Here is a 14,818-nt window from a genome sequence, read left to right as displayed (position 1 = left end):
TGAGATGGAGTTTTGCTCTTGTTGCCAAGGCTGGAGTGTGGTGGCGCAATCTCGGCTCATTGCAAACTCCGCCTCCTGGGCTCAAGCGATTCTCCTGCCTCAGCCTCCCAAGTAGTTGGGATTACAGGCACCTGCCATCACGTCTGGCTAATTGTTTGTATTTTTAGTAGAGATGGGGTTTTTTCATGTTGGCCAGGGTGGTCTCGATCTCCTGAGCTCGGGTGATCTGCCTGCCTCGTAAAGTGCTGGCATCACAAGCGTGAGCTGCTGCGCGCGGCCGAAAATTGGTATTTTCTTAGCACATTTGATTAAGGGTTAATTTGTGCTCACGATTTAAATGTCAGTTGTCTGAATTTTAGATCACAACTTTAATTAAGGAGAATGTGGACTTGTTTAATAATCTGGTAAAAAGGCTGTGTATTGTTAACTTGTGTGGGAGTTGATTATATTACTTGAAAGCTTGCTCAGTCAGTCATATTACTGCTTGAAGCCTTAAAAAAGGTAAATAATTAGAGTTAAATTGACATTTTCCACCATTCAGCATTTTTTCATTATTCCTGAGAATCCATTTTAGGTCCCATGTTGAATCCTCTTTTTTCTTTCTTCACAGAATTTGCATAGCTTAAAGTAATAAGACAGATTTTCATTATTCTGTGAGAAAAAGCAAAATTTCTATTAATTATGATTTGTCCAGTCAAAATTTTCTTAGGAAATATCTTTAAGTGCTGATGCTACAAGTGACACGTACAAGACTGATATTTCAGGATTTAACTAGTCACCTAGTTCCCTGAAATTCTGAGTACTCTTGAATGTCACTATGGGGTTAGATACTGTGGCATACAAAAGAGAACAAGGTTGTCCTGATCCCTACCACAGTCCGCCTCAACCATAGGGCTGGCACATCAGTCAGGGTAATCTGCTGGACTGCCATGTCATTGACTTAGTTAAGCTGAAGGTTTCTGTTGCAGTGGTTCCTGGCATAGGAAAAGAATTCTTTGTCATGGTCTCAAGAGATGTCTGTTTGAATCCCAAATCTAATTCCACTGATAGTCTGTGTGGTCTTGGAATAGCTTATGTCATTTTCTGTATCTCACTTTTCCTGTCTCTCCCATGGAACTAATCCTTATTCTACTTATTTGTAAAAATTGTCAGAGGCACCAAATGAGATAATGGATATGCAAGTGTTTTGAAAATGTAAAGAAGTAGGAAAGTTGTGGTTCTGCTGATGTACTTATAAGATGGAGGCTTACTGAAGGTAAACGAAAATATCTTGCTCACTGGATCCAGTTTAATTTTCCTTGCGCATAGAGATGTCTTATTCAGTCCAGGTGTTCCTGTCACCTTTGAGTAACTGTGATCTGGCCAGTGGCTGGGTCACACGGGTGTCATCTGGTAACTCTAGTTTTCATCAACATATGTCATTTAGTGTAAGTCACATCAGGGGGACTAATTTCACTGCTGCATCCTTTCCTTTCTGCCTTTACTGAGTCCTTCTCTCTCTTGGCTAATCTGTTGTATTTTCTTTCTGCCACTTAGTAAACTCAGCAAAACTGCACCAGAGAGTCAGAAATAAATGGAAAGGGAAGGATTTTTAAGGAAAGGGGCTCACGCATTCCGATTTAAAATACGTATTTTGATAGTCCAAGGATTTTTTGTTGTTACTGTTATTTTTTTCCCTCCTCTGATTTCGGTGAATTTGATTTACCATCAATGGTCTGATGAAAGAAATGTACTTTCTTATTTACAGGCGACTTCTTTCTCAACTAACACTTTGGGCCTGGAGTTCAGCAATAATACTGTTGCTCCAGGAAACTTCTGGCATTTGGAATTCCACTTCAATTCAACTAACGCTTACTAAGTTGATTTCATGAAAGTAAAGTGTATGTTCTCCGGCCATATGTATTCTTGTCCACAAGCAGTATTCAAGCCTGGAAGATGGAGAAGAGATGAGCAACTGAACTATTCTAATACATAAAAACAAATTTCAATGTGTGAAACAATGTGCTGGTTGCTATGAGGCAAAAAAGAAACAAACACTTATTTTGTTGTTGAGGAGAGACCCCATGTAATTTTCCTGGTCAGGAAATGGCTCTTTGCAAAAGATAGTGGCTGAGATAAGTAAAAGTGGGGAAACATGTCCTGAGAAGAGAGTGTACAAGCCTTGTCAGAGGGACTGAAAAGCACCCAGCACACAAGGGGAATCAGTGACTATTTTTCCACTTTACCTTAAGCAACCCTTCTTAGCAGTATAAACCTTTCTTAAAATACAATTTTGTGGGGAAGTGCAAATTTCAAAAACAGAGCTCTCTGCTTAAAGCCCAGATGGACGGGCACAACCCTCCCACTGTGTCTTCTCTTTGCATCTAAAAGTGACCCCTGCAGGAATACTATGTACTGTATGAATCCATTAATCAAAGATGCCCCTCCTTAGCCTCCCTAAAGTTTTGCAGCTCCTAGCTTGAGGGATCCTCCCCCAGAGTATACATTAACAAAGAGTAAAGAGTAGAAAGCTAAAACTAAATAACTTGGGGTCCTGTTATGGAAGGATTTGAATGTGAGCTGGATGCATTTTACTTAATCCAGGAGGCAGTGGGACTCACAGAGGATTTGTGTGGGAAGGAGGGACATGACTCAAAGCTGCCCTTTGGTAGGATTAATCTGGCAGCGTTGTGTGGCTTGGCCTTGAGTGACCCTGAACCTGATATGGACAGAATAGCAGGATGTTCTTAGGCCGGTGACAGATGATGGTGAGACAAAAAAACCTCTATGGAATTCAAATCCACAGGACCTGGATGCTGATTTTCTCCCCAGCAATGGGACCTACACTCCTTCCTAGAGAGAACCTGGGACCAACCCACAGGGCTTGTATGAAGCATGTATAAGTGTGGAGCTGAAAGAGTTGTATCATCTGATTTTTTCTATTCTCCTGCCACTTGAGAAAAAGCCATATTCTCTCTGAAACTGGGCATGAACTTTGATAGTTGTCTCTTTAGCTTTTATGTGCTTTCTACATTATCTGAAAGTATTTTATACTTGGCTATCAAAGGGTATTCATGCTTCAAGGGATTAACACTTTTAAAATGAACTTTGTGTGTTTGAGCTCTTTGTAAAATATGGTGATACCTTTGATTTCTTAAAATACCAAATTTTTAACAAATAGTTGAAAGAAACATTCTTTATCCCCCATGAACAGTGTTTCCATCTGCCCATCATAGTCCACTGCAGCTGCATCTCTCTGCCATGGCTTTACTGGTTTGATGGTTTGACCACACTGAACAGACTGGGCCATCTATTTTTTGTTTTGTTTTTTTGAGACTTGGTCTTACTGTGTTGACCAGGCTGGAGTATGGTGGTGCGATTATGACTCACTGCAGCCTTGACCTCCTGGGCTCAAGCGATCCTCCCACCTCAGCCTCTCCAAACTCCTGAGTAGCTGGGATTACAGGTATGAACCACCATATCCAGCTAACTTTGTATTTTTGTAGAGAAGTGGTCTTAATATGTTGCCCAGGCTAGTCTGGGCCATTCTTTATCACAATCAGGCAAGGGTCTAATGTCGGTTCTGTATGGTTTCAGCACCCCACTTTTATCGCATCAAAATACTGAGATTAGCTTATATTTGTTTTCTTCAGTACCATTTTCATACCAACAAAAGTATGCAACTAAGGGTCAATTCCATTTATTTGTCTTTGTGTCTGTATCCTAAAGCAGGGGCCACAACCTAAATTGCCTACAGATTCATATAGGACTGGAATATGGAGTAGGGAATGGGTAGAGGCTATAGCAAACTGAAGACTGAGTGCCTGTTCCTCTGTGGGAAGCTGCTATTCACCTTTGGCAATCATTTGCCTGACGGAATGAGAGCCTAATGTAGTCAAATCTTTTAAAACAGTGTTTCTCAGAGTGTGGACTTCAGGCCAACAGCATCAGCAGCACCTAGAAACTTGCAATTCTTATCCCTCCCTGTTCCACCTCCAGAATAAGAAACTCCAAGAGTGAGATCCAGCCTTTTGTGTTATAAGAAGCCTTTCTAGTGATTGTGAAGCGTACTCAAATTTGAGAACCACTTGTTATAGTAGAAATTGTGTTGTATAACTCAGATTGCTTTTGAGGACTGATATTTGAGGACTATGTTTGTTTCAAGAAAAGCCCAATATCAAGGCCAGGTGCAGTGGCTCATACCTGTAATCCCAGTACTGTGGGAGGCCATGATGGGGGGATCATTTGAGGTCAGTTGTTCACGATCAGCTTGGCCAACATGGTGAAACCCTGTCTCTACCAAAAAATAGAAAAATTAGCCAGGCATGGTGGTGCACGCTTGTAGTCCCAGTTACTCAGGAGACCGAAGTGGAAGAATCACTTGAACCTAGGTGGTGGAGGCTGCACCCCTGCATTCCAGCCTAAGTGACAGAGTGAGACCCTGTCTCAAAAAAAAAAAAAGAGAGAGAAAAGAAAAGAAAACAAGAAAAGCCCAGTATCAAGATATGTATTTGATTTTGAGTTTTAATTTATTTTTTGAATTTTTTATTTATTTTAATTGACAAACATTGTATATATTTATGGCATACAACATTTTAAAATGTGTATACATTATGGAGTGACTAAATCAAGCTCATTAACATATTCATTACCTCACATACCATTTTTTCTATGGCAAGAACTTTGAAAATTTACTCAGCAATTTTCAAGAATAGAATACATTGTTACTAACTGTACTCACCATGTTGTACAATAGCTCTCTTGAACTTATTCCTTCTGTCTGACTGAAATTATGTATTCTTTGACCAACATTCCTCCAACCTCCCTGCTCCCCAGCTTCTGGTAATCACAATCTTACTCTCTGTTTTTATGTGTTCAACGTTTTGTGATTCCATATATGAGAGAGATCATGCACTGTTTGTCTTTCTGTGCCTGGCTTATTTCACTTTGCATAATGTCCTCCAGGTTCAACCATGTTGTTGCAAATAACAGGATTTTATTATTTTTATGGCTAGATACTATTCCATTGTGTATATGTATCATTTTCTTCATTCATTCATCCACTCATGGACACTTAGGTTGATTCCATATCTTGGCTATTGTGACTAGTGCTACAATAAACATGAGAGTGCAGATATCTCTTCAACATTTCATTGCCTTTGGATTTTCAGTTTCATAACATAAGGAAACTATAAAAGACACATCCACTTGTCAGTCTCAAGGTCTGTTCTGTGCACTGTCACTTTCCAGCCTCCACGCCAGTCGGAACATGCTAACAAAAAGGATGCTTTCCTGTTTTTTTTTTTTTTTTTTTAAATGACTTCTTCCCTTGGAGGATACAAAGTTTACTGACTCCAGATCTAGGCAATAGTTCTCAAACTTCTCACTGATACAGTTCTGAAAGCAGAGAAGAGACAGGGAATGCAGAGTTATATGCTGAAGCCATTGACTGCAAGTACAAGATTTTGTTGAAGCCTTTCCATTTACCTTTAAAAATCATATAAGTTGTATGTCCTATTTTGTCATATACTCATATTTGGCTTATTGCCTAAACAATGAGTTAAATTACTTTCGAGTTAAATTCCATAATTTCCACCCACAATTTCTTAAAGAAAATCTACACCCTAGAAAAATGCCCAATTTACCCCCCAAAAAATAGAGGCAAGAAAATAAGAAGTTACATGTAAGAGGAGGATATTGTAAGTCATACTTGAACATATTCAAGAACTGTATACCTGACCAGAAAATGCACCTTTTGCCATCTTGCTTTTCCACACCTCCACTGCCACATCTGAATAAGTAAATAGCATGTACTAAAAATATCTTGAACAAAGCGAGTAGTCTCTTAGCTGGAAGGCTTATTTTTAGAAATACCTGGCACAAGGTTGGATGAGATTTAGTACTAGGCCTTATCTAATCCTTGCCTCATATGGGCACCATTTCATTTCTCCAAAATCAGCACTGCGAAGACGGTGAAAAGCTTTCACTTTATGTGCCAACACAAATTGATTGGAGGTAATTGCCTGAAACACTGTATTGAGAATGATTCTCAGTCTGTGTCTGGCAGAGTCAATTATAAATGTCAGCCATGGGTGTAGGAGTGGTGACTGGTAGTCCAAGTGACACTTATCTGTCATCCCTGCTCTACTCAGCACTAATGAAAAATGAAAACAGTGTCTGGACCCTGGATGGTCCTGCTCATTGCTTGGGACCTGTCTGAACAAAGTTCTCTGGACCACAAAGTATTTGTAATAGAGGTCCTGACAGCTACAGTCATGATTTCAACAACCTAAGCTGCAAAGGGTCATTACCATCATTATAGGTTTAAATACTCATTAGTCTGTCTTCTAATTAATAGAGGTACAGTATCTCTCCCATTTCCACACCTTCAGATCTCAGCTCATCTCAGACACTGCCCCTCCACTCTTGTTTCCCAAAGCATTGTTCACTGGATGACAGCTCACATATGACTTTATATTTATCATTTTGTGTCTTAGTATAATTAGAAATGTCATCCAGAAGCTCCCTCTCTCAGAATCCAAAGTCTGTTGGTCACTCTCTTCTTGAGAGAGCTCATAGATCTTTCATGTGACATGAGTGGTTTTAGTTTCCTCTGAAACCAAACACTCTTGCCTTCTCCTGCTACCTGTTTATTGTGCACAATCATCAATGCTATTTAGTTCTTGCAGTTCCTGGTATAATTCTTACTTTCTTAGGGAATTTTTTGGGTTGCTCGCAATTTATAACATTTTTGTTTCACAAAGGTCAGAGAAAGACAAGATATCAATCCATTTACAAGAAGATATTTTTTGTTGAAAAAAATGCCACAAGAAACTCTAAGAATTTACATTAATATGTTTGGTGATCAGTGTAACTCTTGGTTTAGGCAGGGAAGGTATTCTTTTAATTATCCTGTTTTTCAGATGAGAAAACTGAGGAATAGAAATTACTTTCCAGCTGATTAAGTACCAAAGCCAAGACTCAATTCATGTCTCTTGACACCAATTCCAGAGATCTTTCCATGGACTTATGCCATTTTTCCCTTTGCTCAGCACACTAACTGATTCCAACCCCTGTCTTTGTAACTGCTCTCCAGCACTTGCCAGCACAGCTCTCCATCTCAGCACTGAGCTCAGTGCTTTTGCAAACAATTGATGCTTTGTAAATATTTGACCAACAAATGAACCAATGAATACATTCGTTTTACCCGTTTCATTTGTAGATCACTTAAAATACACTTTTCACATCTACTTTCTTAGAATTATATATCCGTTTAAATCCAACCTCACAAACACTGTGTAAAAAATAGGATACATATTGATAAAAGTATCTAAAGGTAAGGAGACTCTATCATGCTGTTAAAATAATTTATTAAAGCCAAAATGTGTTATAATGCAAAGACTACCATCCATGTCTCCTGACTTAATGCTAATATCTTCTTTCTACAAAATACAACACAGCTTAAATCAAATTAGTAAGAGAGAGAGTGTGTGTGTGTGTGTGTGTGCATGTGTGCGTTCTAGTTCTTGACCTTCCCAATAACTACCCATGTGATTCCTAGCAAGTTACTGGGTTTCCTTGGATCTTTCTTTCCTTATTTGTCAAATGAGCGTGTTGGATTTGATGATATACATATAGAATGTATGGAAGGATGAAAGAGACTGAGACATCATGTAATCCCACTCCCTCAATTAATAGATAAGGAAAACTGATATCTTCTGGCTCCAAAATACATTTTCAGAGGAACATATGGCTTCCTAACAGAACCAGCTCTTCTGAATACTGGGGCTACCCCACAGTCCCATCCCTGCCACTTGTCAAATGTGTAATCATGATCCACTCATACAGTTTCTCTAGACTTCAGTTTCCTGATATGTAAAATTGAAAAAGTTGGACGAAGAGCCCTTTCAGGTTTAAAACTTTGAGGTTAAGAAAGGCATCTTTGAAAACTGACATCTTTGCCACTACTGGGATATGACTCAGAACATAATGAAGTATAATATGGCTCTAGAAATAAATTGGTGTCAAGAACAATTAAAGAGCAACCATCCAGAGAATTCTGATTGATCATTTGGGTAATTTGTTCAATGAGTACCTGGATTTGAAAATTGCTTGATTGGTGTCTTTTAAAAATAACAGTCATACATCATTTGTTGTTGGCTTAGAGATATAGAAAAAAAAGAACCAATTAAGAGAGCTTCAGAGTTCATTTCCAATAGATTTGGATGCTGCAAACCAAAAAAACCATTGCTAGGCCTTTCTTCTTTAATGAGTATCACAATACAACTAGCCTCAGTATTTTTCAATTGAGCACCAGAAGTTTCACAATCTATTTAATATATTGCATTCCAAGTATCTGTTTACTCAGTTGTTACAAATTGCCAATGGGACAGAAACTGTCTGTCACTTCCAGAGCAATTAGTGTGTGAAAACTTATCAAAAGAAATCTGTCAAGTTTGAGTAAGTATAAATATTGCATGAAAGTCCCTAAGGAAATCAAACTGAGTGGGATACACTTTTGCAAGTTGCAGCACATAAAAGTTTATTTTGTTTTATTTACTTGGCTTTATTTTTCAGAATGTTGATAACGTTTCATGTAACCCAATGGATTAATGTTTCGCTCTGATAAAAATAGGTTTTGGTTCTTAAGGGAAATCTCAATTGTCTTTTGAGTGATAGAACAATACCAGATCTTGGTTTCAAATGTCCAGAGCGCTTACTTTTTCCTAGGTGGTACACTGGGATGAGAGTTAAGCTAGAACGAGTAGGTTAGAGTCTGCCTCACCTCTTTTTGGTGCTCCAACCTTACCCTTTCTAGACCTCAGAATTTTCTTATCTTTTAAATGAAGAAATAGGACAAGCAATTCGTTGTGTGTGTTTTAGTTTTACTACACTCTTTGCCTGCTTTGATGTCTACATTCTCATTACATTATATTCCTCCTGCTCCTTCCTGATTGCCCTGAAGACATAAACAAATAAAACTACAATATTCCAGGTGGTGATATTTGGTTGAGAAAAAAACTAAGTTAATGTCTTGGTGAGAGATTTCCCCTGTTTTAGGAGCTTAGTGCTTAGCCCAACGTGTTCTCACCAGTACACCAGCCAAGACTTTTCTGCTGACCTTTCCACTTCAGGACAGGACTCAACAGTCTTTACAAACGGTAGACGTTGAACCAGGTTGGTTAGGTTCCTTAGCATCTTCTGTTTGAGGCTCTTCTTGGCAACTATGGTTTCTTCTTCTTTTTTTATTTCAGCATAAGAAATGGTTACACTGCTATATTGTTATTACAGTTGGGGAAACATTACAACTTTAATTCAACATTTTGTTGTTGTTTGTTGTTCTATTTAATGTTAATGATTTTGCAGAAACTGAAGTAATACAGTTAATAATCCTTATATTCTACTTATTGTTTTTTGAACTGAACTAATTGGTACAGCGTTTCCCAACCTGGGTTTTTTGAGCTATGAGGGTTAGGTGGTTGTGGTGGTGGTAATTCCATGAGCAAATAAGTTTGGATGCTTAAACACTCTCTAAGGAGTTTCAAGGACATTGGCATGTCAAAATCTCTTGCCAGTCCTGAAAGAAAAAAGTTAAAACTCCATTTTATTTTGTTTAATCCAGTACTTCTCAAAGTAATTTGATCATGTAACCCTTTGAGTTTTAGGGATGTGGGAGTAGAAAACAAAGAATTAATCATCGAAGACCACTGTTTAGGAAATGCTGCACAAGGCACTTCCGGGTGTTTGCATCTCTCACTAAGTTACTTAAGTCACATAAACAGGGAAGCGAAAGGAATCAACTTATTTTTAATTAGATCAAACCGCATGTTAATTGAATAAAAAGGTTTTACTTCTATAATGATTAACCTGGTGAAGTGCAACACCAATAATAACATCTGTACAGCCCTTTAGAGAGTTCAAGGTGCTTTCACATAATCAGATCCTCACCACGTACCTGCATCACATTTTAAATTGTCCTCATTTTATGGACCAAGAAACTGAAAATGGAGTTTAAATGGCTTCCCTTATGTAACACAGATTTGAACTTCAGTCTTACTTCGTTGTTGTTGTTGTTGTTGTTCCTCTCCAATTAGAAAAATAATGAAGCAGATGCCATTTTCCCAATATCGACTTTGTAGTTGCTAAATGAGTCTCCTGCAGAATTCAGAGAGCCTTGCAGCCAGTAGCCACTACTGAGAGTTCTGAAAAATATTGCAGGGGAAAAAAAAAAAATCATTTCCTGGCCAGGTGCAGTGGCTGACACCTGTAATCCCAGCACTTTGGGAGGCCGAGGCAGGCAGATCACCTGAGGTCAGGAGTTCGAGACCAGCCTGGCCAACATGGTGGAACCCCATATCTACTAAAAATACAAAAATTAGCCAGGTGTCGTGGTGGGCACCTGTAGTCCCATCTTCTTAGGAGGCTGAGACAGGAGAATTGCTTGAACGCAGGAGGCAGAGGTTGCAGTGAGCCAAGATCATGCCATTGCACTCCAGCCTGGGCAACAAAGAGCAAAACTCCATCTCAAAAAAAAAAAAAAAAAAAAAAAAAAAAAAGTAGTTTCCTGTATTTGCTTTCAACTCTCCTTGGAGAAATGTGGGTTGATTAATATTGTGCTGGTAAATTACATTCTAACTTCCATCATGTGACTTTAGAGGTGCTAATTTATACTTAAAACTCTCTTATAAATAATTAGGAGATAGGAAATCTTCTCATTTTGCATAGGAGAAAGTTGAGGTGCTGAGAGATGACTAGCTTTGCTTGAAACTCACATATTGAGTACGTAAGGAGTGTATTGCTATGCTGTTTGTTAAAAGCCTACCATACAGGATAGTACTTCTTCACAATGTATTATAGAGGCTTTTCCTCCCCTAGATTTTTGTTTCTTGAGGAAGTAACCAGCTTTCTGGAAAGCACGTGCATATTTACACTGAGTATCCTCTTGACATCAGCATGGGGTTACTTATAATTACATGCACATTTGTAAATAAAATGATTAGCCATTCTCATATAAACATAATTATATCTTTCTAAAATAATACATGTGGAAACGTTATAATCCAGTGATAAAGGGAAAACAATCTGCATGACCCTTCCTTTGTGTGTAAACAGTGGATTATTAAGGCAGAATATGCTTCCTGTTGCACATTCAGTTGTTGAGGTCAAGTACAATTGGGACACATTGAAGGATTACAGTACAAAAAATGGCTTTTACAGTAATTAGCGTTCTCTCTACAAAGCTGAAGTGACCTTTCTGCTATTTTCCAAGGACACCTTATACATTTAGGCTTTAGCTCATGATCATATGAAAAAGTGACATATAAGAACTCAGCCAACTAGTTCTGAAACCAGAGGCCCCATTGCATTTAGTTGTTCCCTCACCCTCCCCTCAACAAAGTAATTTTTGAAGATAAAGTGGGACATGTTGGCTAATCAGTGCCAGTAGCTAGTATATCACTTCTCTAGCTTTGGACAAATCTGGAAATTACACTTTAAAGAGAGGAATCATGGAATGCCTGGAGCTGAAGCAGTTTGATTTCCTTGGAGCACAATAGTTCACTGCAGCAAATCATTTAAACTCACTGTCATTTAGTGGTCTTCTCTGAAATGGAAAGCATGAGATCATGTGGTCCTTCATAAAACATTTACCTAATTCTTATAAAAATTGGAACTTTCAAAGGAATGTTTTCAGATACAACTGCCTATTAAATTCATCCCACTGAGATTATGGGATAAGTGTCTGTGAAAATGTTGCTCTTTTATCACTATTTCATATCCACTCCCTCATGGATCTAATTTTTTTTAATATGATGTATATTTGTGGAATCAGTCAACTAGTCAGTCAGTGTGTACTTAATGAGTATTTGCCACAGTATTAAACTGCTGTCTTACTAAAATGATGGAAAAGTATTCAACCTCACAAGTGAGAAGAAAGAATTTGAGTTGACAGCAGGAGGCATTGGAAGAAGACTGCGCTGAGACTCAGGAATTATTCTGTTTCTAACTAGAGCTAAGAATTTGAATAAGTTACTCTCTTCCTAGGTGCTAGTTTCTCAGTTAATGGAGATAAAACTATCAAATATATTGGAAAGCATAAAGTACTACGCAAGTGTGGGGCATTATGATGTAATATAACGATTACTATCTATAAAACAAAATAAATGAACTAAACAGTTTCCAGGGTGACTTCCAGCATTACTATATCAAGATTATAGACACCCTGGGTCTGTAATTTGAGCATTACTCAATACATGTTGCATAGTGCCTGACACATGATTAGCAAACTATAAATGCTTAGCCCTTGACTTAAAGAGGTTGGACATCACTTAATCAGCTATCAGTGGATCTTTTACTTCTCTGGAAATGGAACCTTATTGACTGATGGTAGAAAGCCTGGTAAAATACCATAGGGGACTGTGATTACTTCCTATCTATATTTAGTAGGCTGAAAAAGAGTCATTGGGCAACAGTATATAAATTTTTAACCTGATCATTTCTTTCATGAAAACAGTAGAGTTCCAGTGCCAAAAGACATATTTGTAATGAAGATTTTTTTTACTTTCAGAGTTGAGTTATGCCTGGATCTTCAATGAATATCCTTCCTATCAGGATAATCGCCGCTTTGTTTCTCAAGAGACTGGGAATCTGTATATTGCCAAAGTAGAAAAATCAGATGTTGGGAATTATACCTGTGTGGTTACCAATACTGTGACAAACCACAAGGTCCTGGGGCCACCTACACCACTAATATTGAGAAATGATGGTGAGTTTTCTAAGTAATTTTGTTAATTTTGTTTTTTGCAATCACAGGATGAATGTGGAGGTATGTTATGTTATTGGCTCACAAAGCTTTATTGTCTAAATTAAATGTAAGAAAAGTTTAATGCTGCCTATATTTGGTACCCATATCTTCTCCACTTGTGTAAGAGATAAACCCATGAATCCATTTTGGAACACTAATTAGAAATCTAATTGCTAGTCTCAACAGGAATAGAATGAGGATTTAGGTGAATATAAATAACAAAGGAAGGTATTTCTTGTTTCTCTCCCACTTAAACTGTATACACAGTCAGAATGAAGTGAAAGATTGAACAATTAGCTCATTAATCAATTATATGTAATTTAGTATTCTGTGTCCAATTGTCCAAATAACCTCTGGATTTACAATACTGAACGCATAGTTCCCACCACAGTGAAATGTAGACATAACAAGGCTTATTTGAGACAGAAGTTTTAATTCCCCACACTATTAGAATATTTCAAGAAAATATATGAAATTCATATATTCTTAATTACCTAAATGACTTCACAATGTGTAGTAAAAATCACCGTGTACTTTGTAAAGACAGCCGTGTATGCCAAACTCTAGGAGTACCATGCCCTTTCCCGCCACGGGTTTTTATATATGCTGTTCCCTCTTCTTGAAATGCTCCTCCTTTCCTTAGTCCCATCCTCTCAGCTTCTCCCTTGGATAACTGATACTGGTTCTTCCAGTTTCTTCAAAGATATCACTGTTTCCAGGAAGCCATCTCTGCTTGCCCACGCTGCCACCCAACCATGCTGTGTCAGGTACCTTCTATATCGAGTCTACGACCATAACCCCCAAGATCTCATAATTCTGCATCACAATTGTCTGTGTGCTTCGCTATCTGTCTTACTAGTAATTTGCCTTTTTTAAAGCACATGTAGTACCTTAGTCACAGCCACCTCTGCTGCACCTAGTTTAGTGCCTGGTACATCGAAGATTCTCAATAAATATTTGTTGAATAAATTCAAACAAAGACATAATTAAGCCCTTCAGCAAGGGCTGATATCATGATTTAAGCAGTCATAGTGGACATGTTCAGGTTTCTATTCATTTAAAATCCTTTAACTATCTAATACACATTCAGATCTTCCATTATGAACAGTAATAACTAGACATCACACGAGTGAGGATACTATCAGCCAAAAACATTAATAGCAAACATCTGTTTGACATTTAATATGTGCCTAGTCACTGTGCACAGAACTGTGTGTGAATTATGTCATTCAAATCTCAAACAATTATATGATAAACATTCTCTTTTGCAGATGGGGAAACTGGGGCTCAGCCACATTCATTAAAAATTAATGGCTCCAAGATTTCCACCCAGCACCCGTGTCTTAACTGACTCCAGAGCCTGACATCTTAAACCCTCACAGTGCTTCCTTGCATTATACTATAACAACTCTTATTTGAATTTATATAAGAAAAACTTGACAAATGCAAGACTGGGACTCAGATTTCTGTTCCCCAAGTTTGTTACTCTTTTCCTCTGTTTTGTCACTGAACTTTGTGCCTAAGTGAGTCTCTGAACCTGAACCTTCCAGAACAGAGTATTTATAGACTAAGCAGCTCTAAAGAGAGGGTCTGAGCATCCTTACTACATAGACTATATGTGGAATTTTCAAGCAAATAATTTAGATTTTAACCATTCATTTATTCATCCATTTAACATACATTTATTTAGAACTTGCTGTGTGACAGCCACTATGCTGAGTGCTGGTGAACAGGAAGCACTTGCATTCTCCTGGGCGATGCAGACACAAAGAAACAAACAAACATAAGCAAAACCAAAATCCTATTATTTTAGATAGCAGTAAACCAGTATGATAAAATAACAGCTCAGTGGTGTGGAGAGGGGGCACAGTGGGTGTCTACTTTAGACAGCCATGGAAAGCCTTTCTAAGGAGCAGACATTTGAGCTGAGACCTGAAATAACAAGAAACCAGCCCTCTTAAGATCAGAGGGCGGAACTTTCCAGGCTGAGTTAACATCATGCAAAGGCCCTGAGGCCTGAAAAAAAGCACTCAACAT

At 38.1% G+C, this 14,818-nt stretch overlaps 1 protein-coding gene across 7 annotated transcripts in view; it reads left to right on the top strand.

Annotated features, from left to right (window-relative positions):
- Positions 1-14,818, top strand: part of CNTN4 (contactin 4) — a 1,016,652-nt gene that overhangs the window by 788,772 nt on the left and 213,062 nt on the right. For all 7 annotated transcript variants that reach the window (XM_017881656.1, XM_017881655.1, XM_017881658.1 and 4 more), the window contains one exon: positions 12,545-12,742. In XM_017881656.1, coding sequence (XP_017737145.1) covers positions 12,545-12,742 — 198 coding nt within the window. The remainder of the gene's footprint in view (positions 1-12,544; positions 12,743-14,818) is intronic.

This window comes from Rhinopithecus bieti, unplaced genomic scaffold (genome assembly GCF_001698545.2).
Source record: "Rhinopithecus bieti isolate Rb0 unplaced genomic scaffold, ASM169854v2 scaffold_12640, whole genome shotgun sequence".
NCBI lineage: Eukaryota > Metazoa > Chordata > Mammalia > Primates > Cercopithecidae > Rhinopithecus > Rhinopithecus bieti.
Note: the sequence above shows the minus strand (reverse complement) of the source record. Positions and strands in the feature narration are given on the sequence as shown.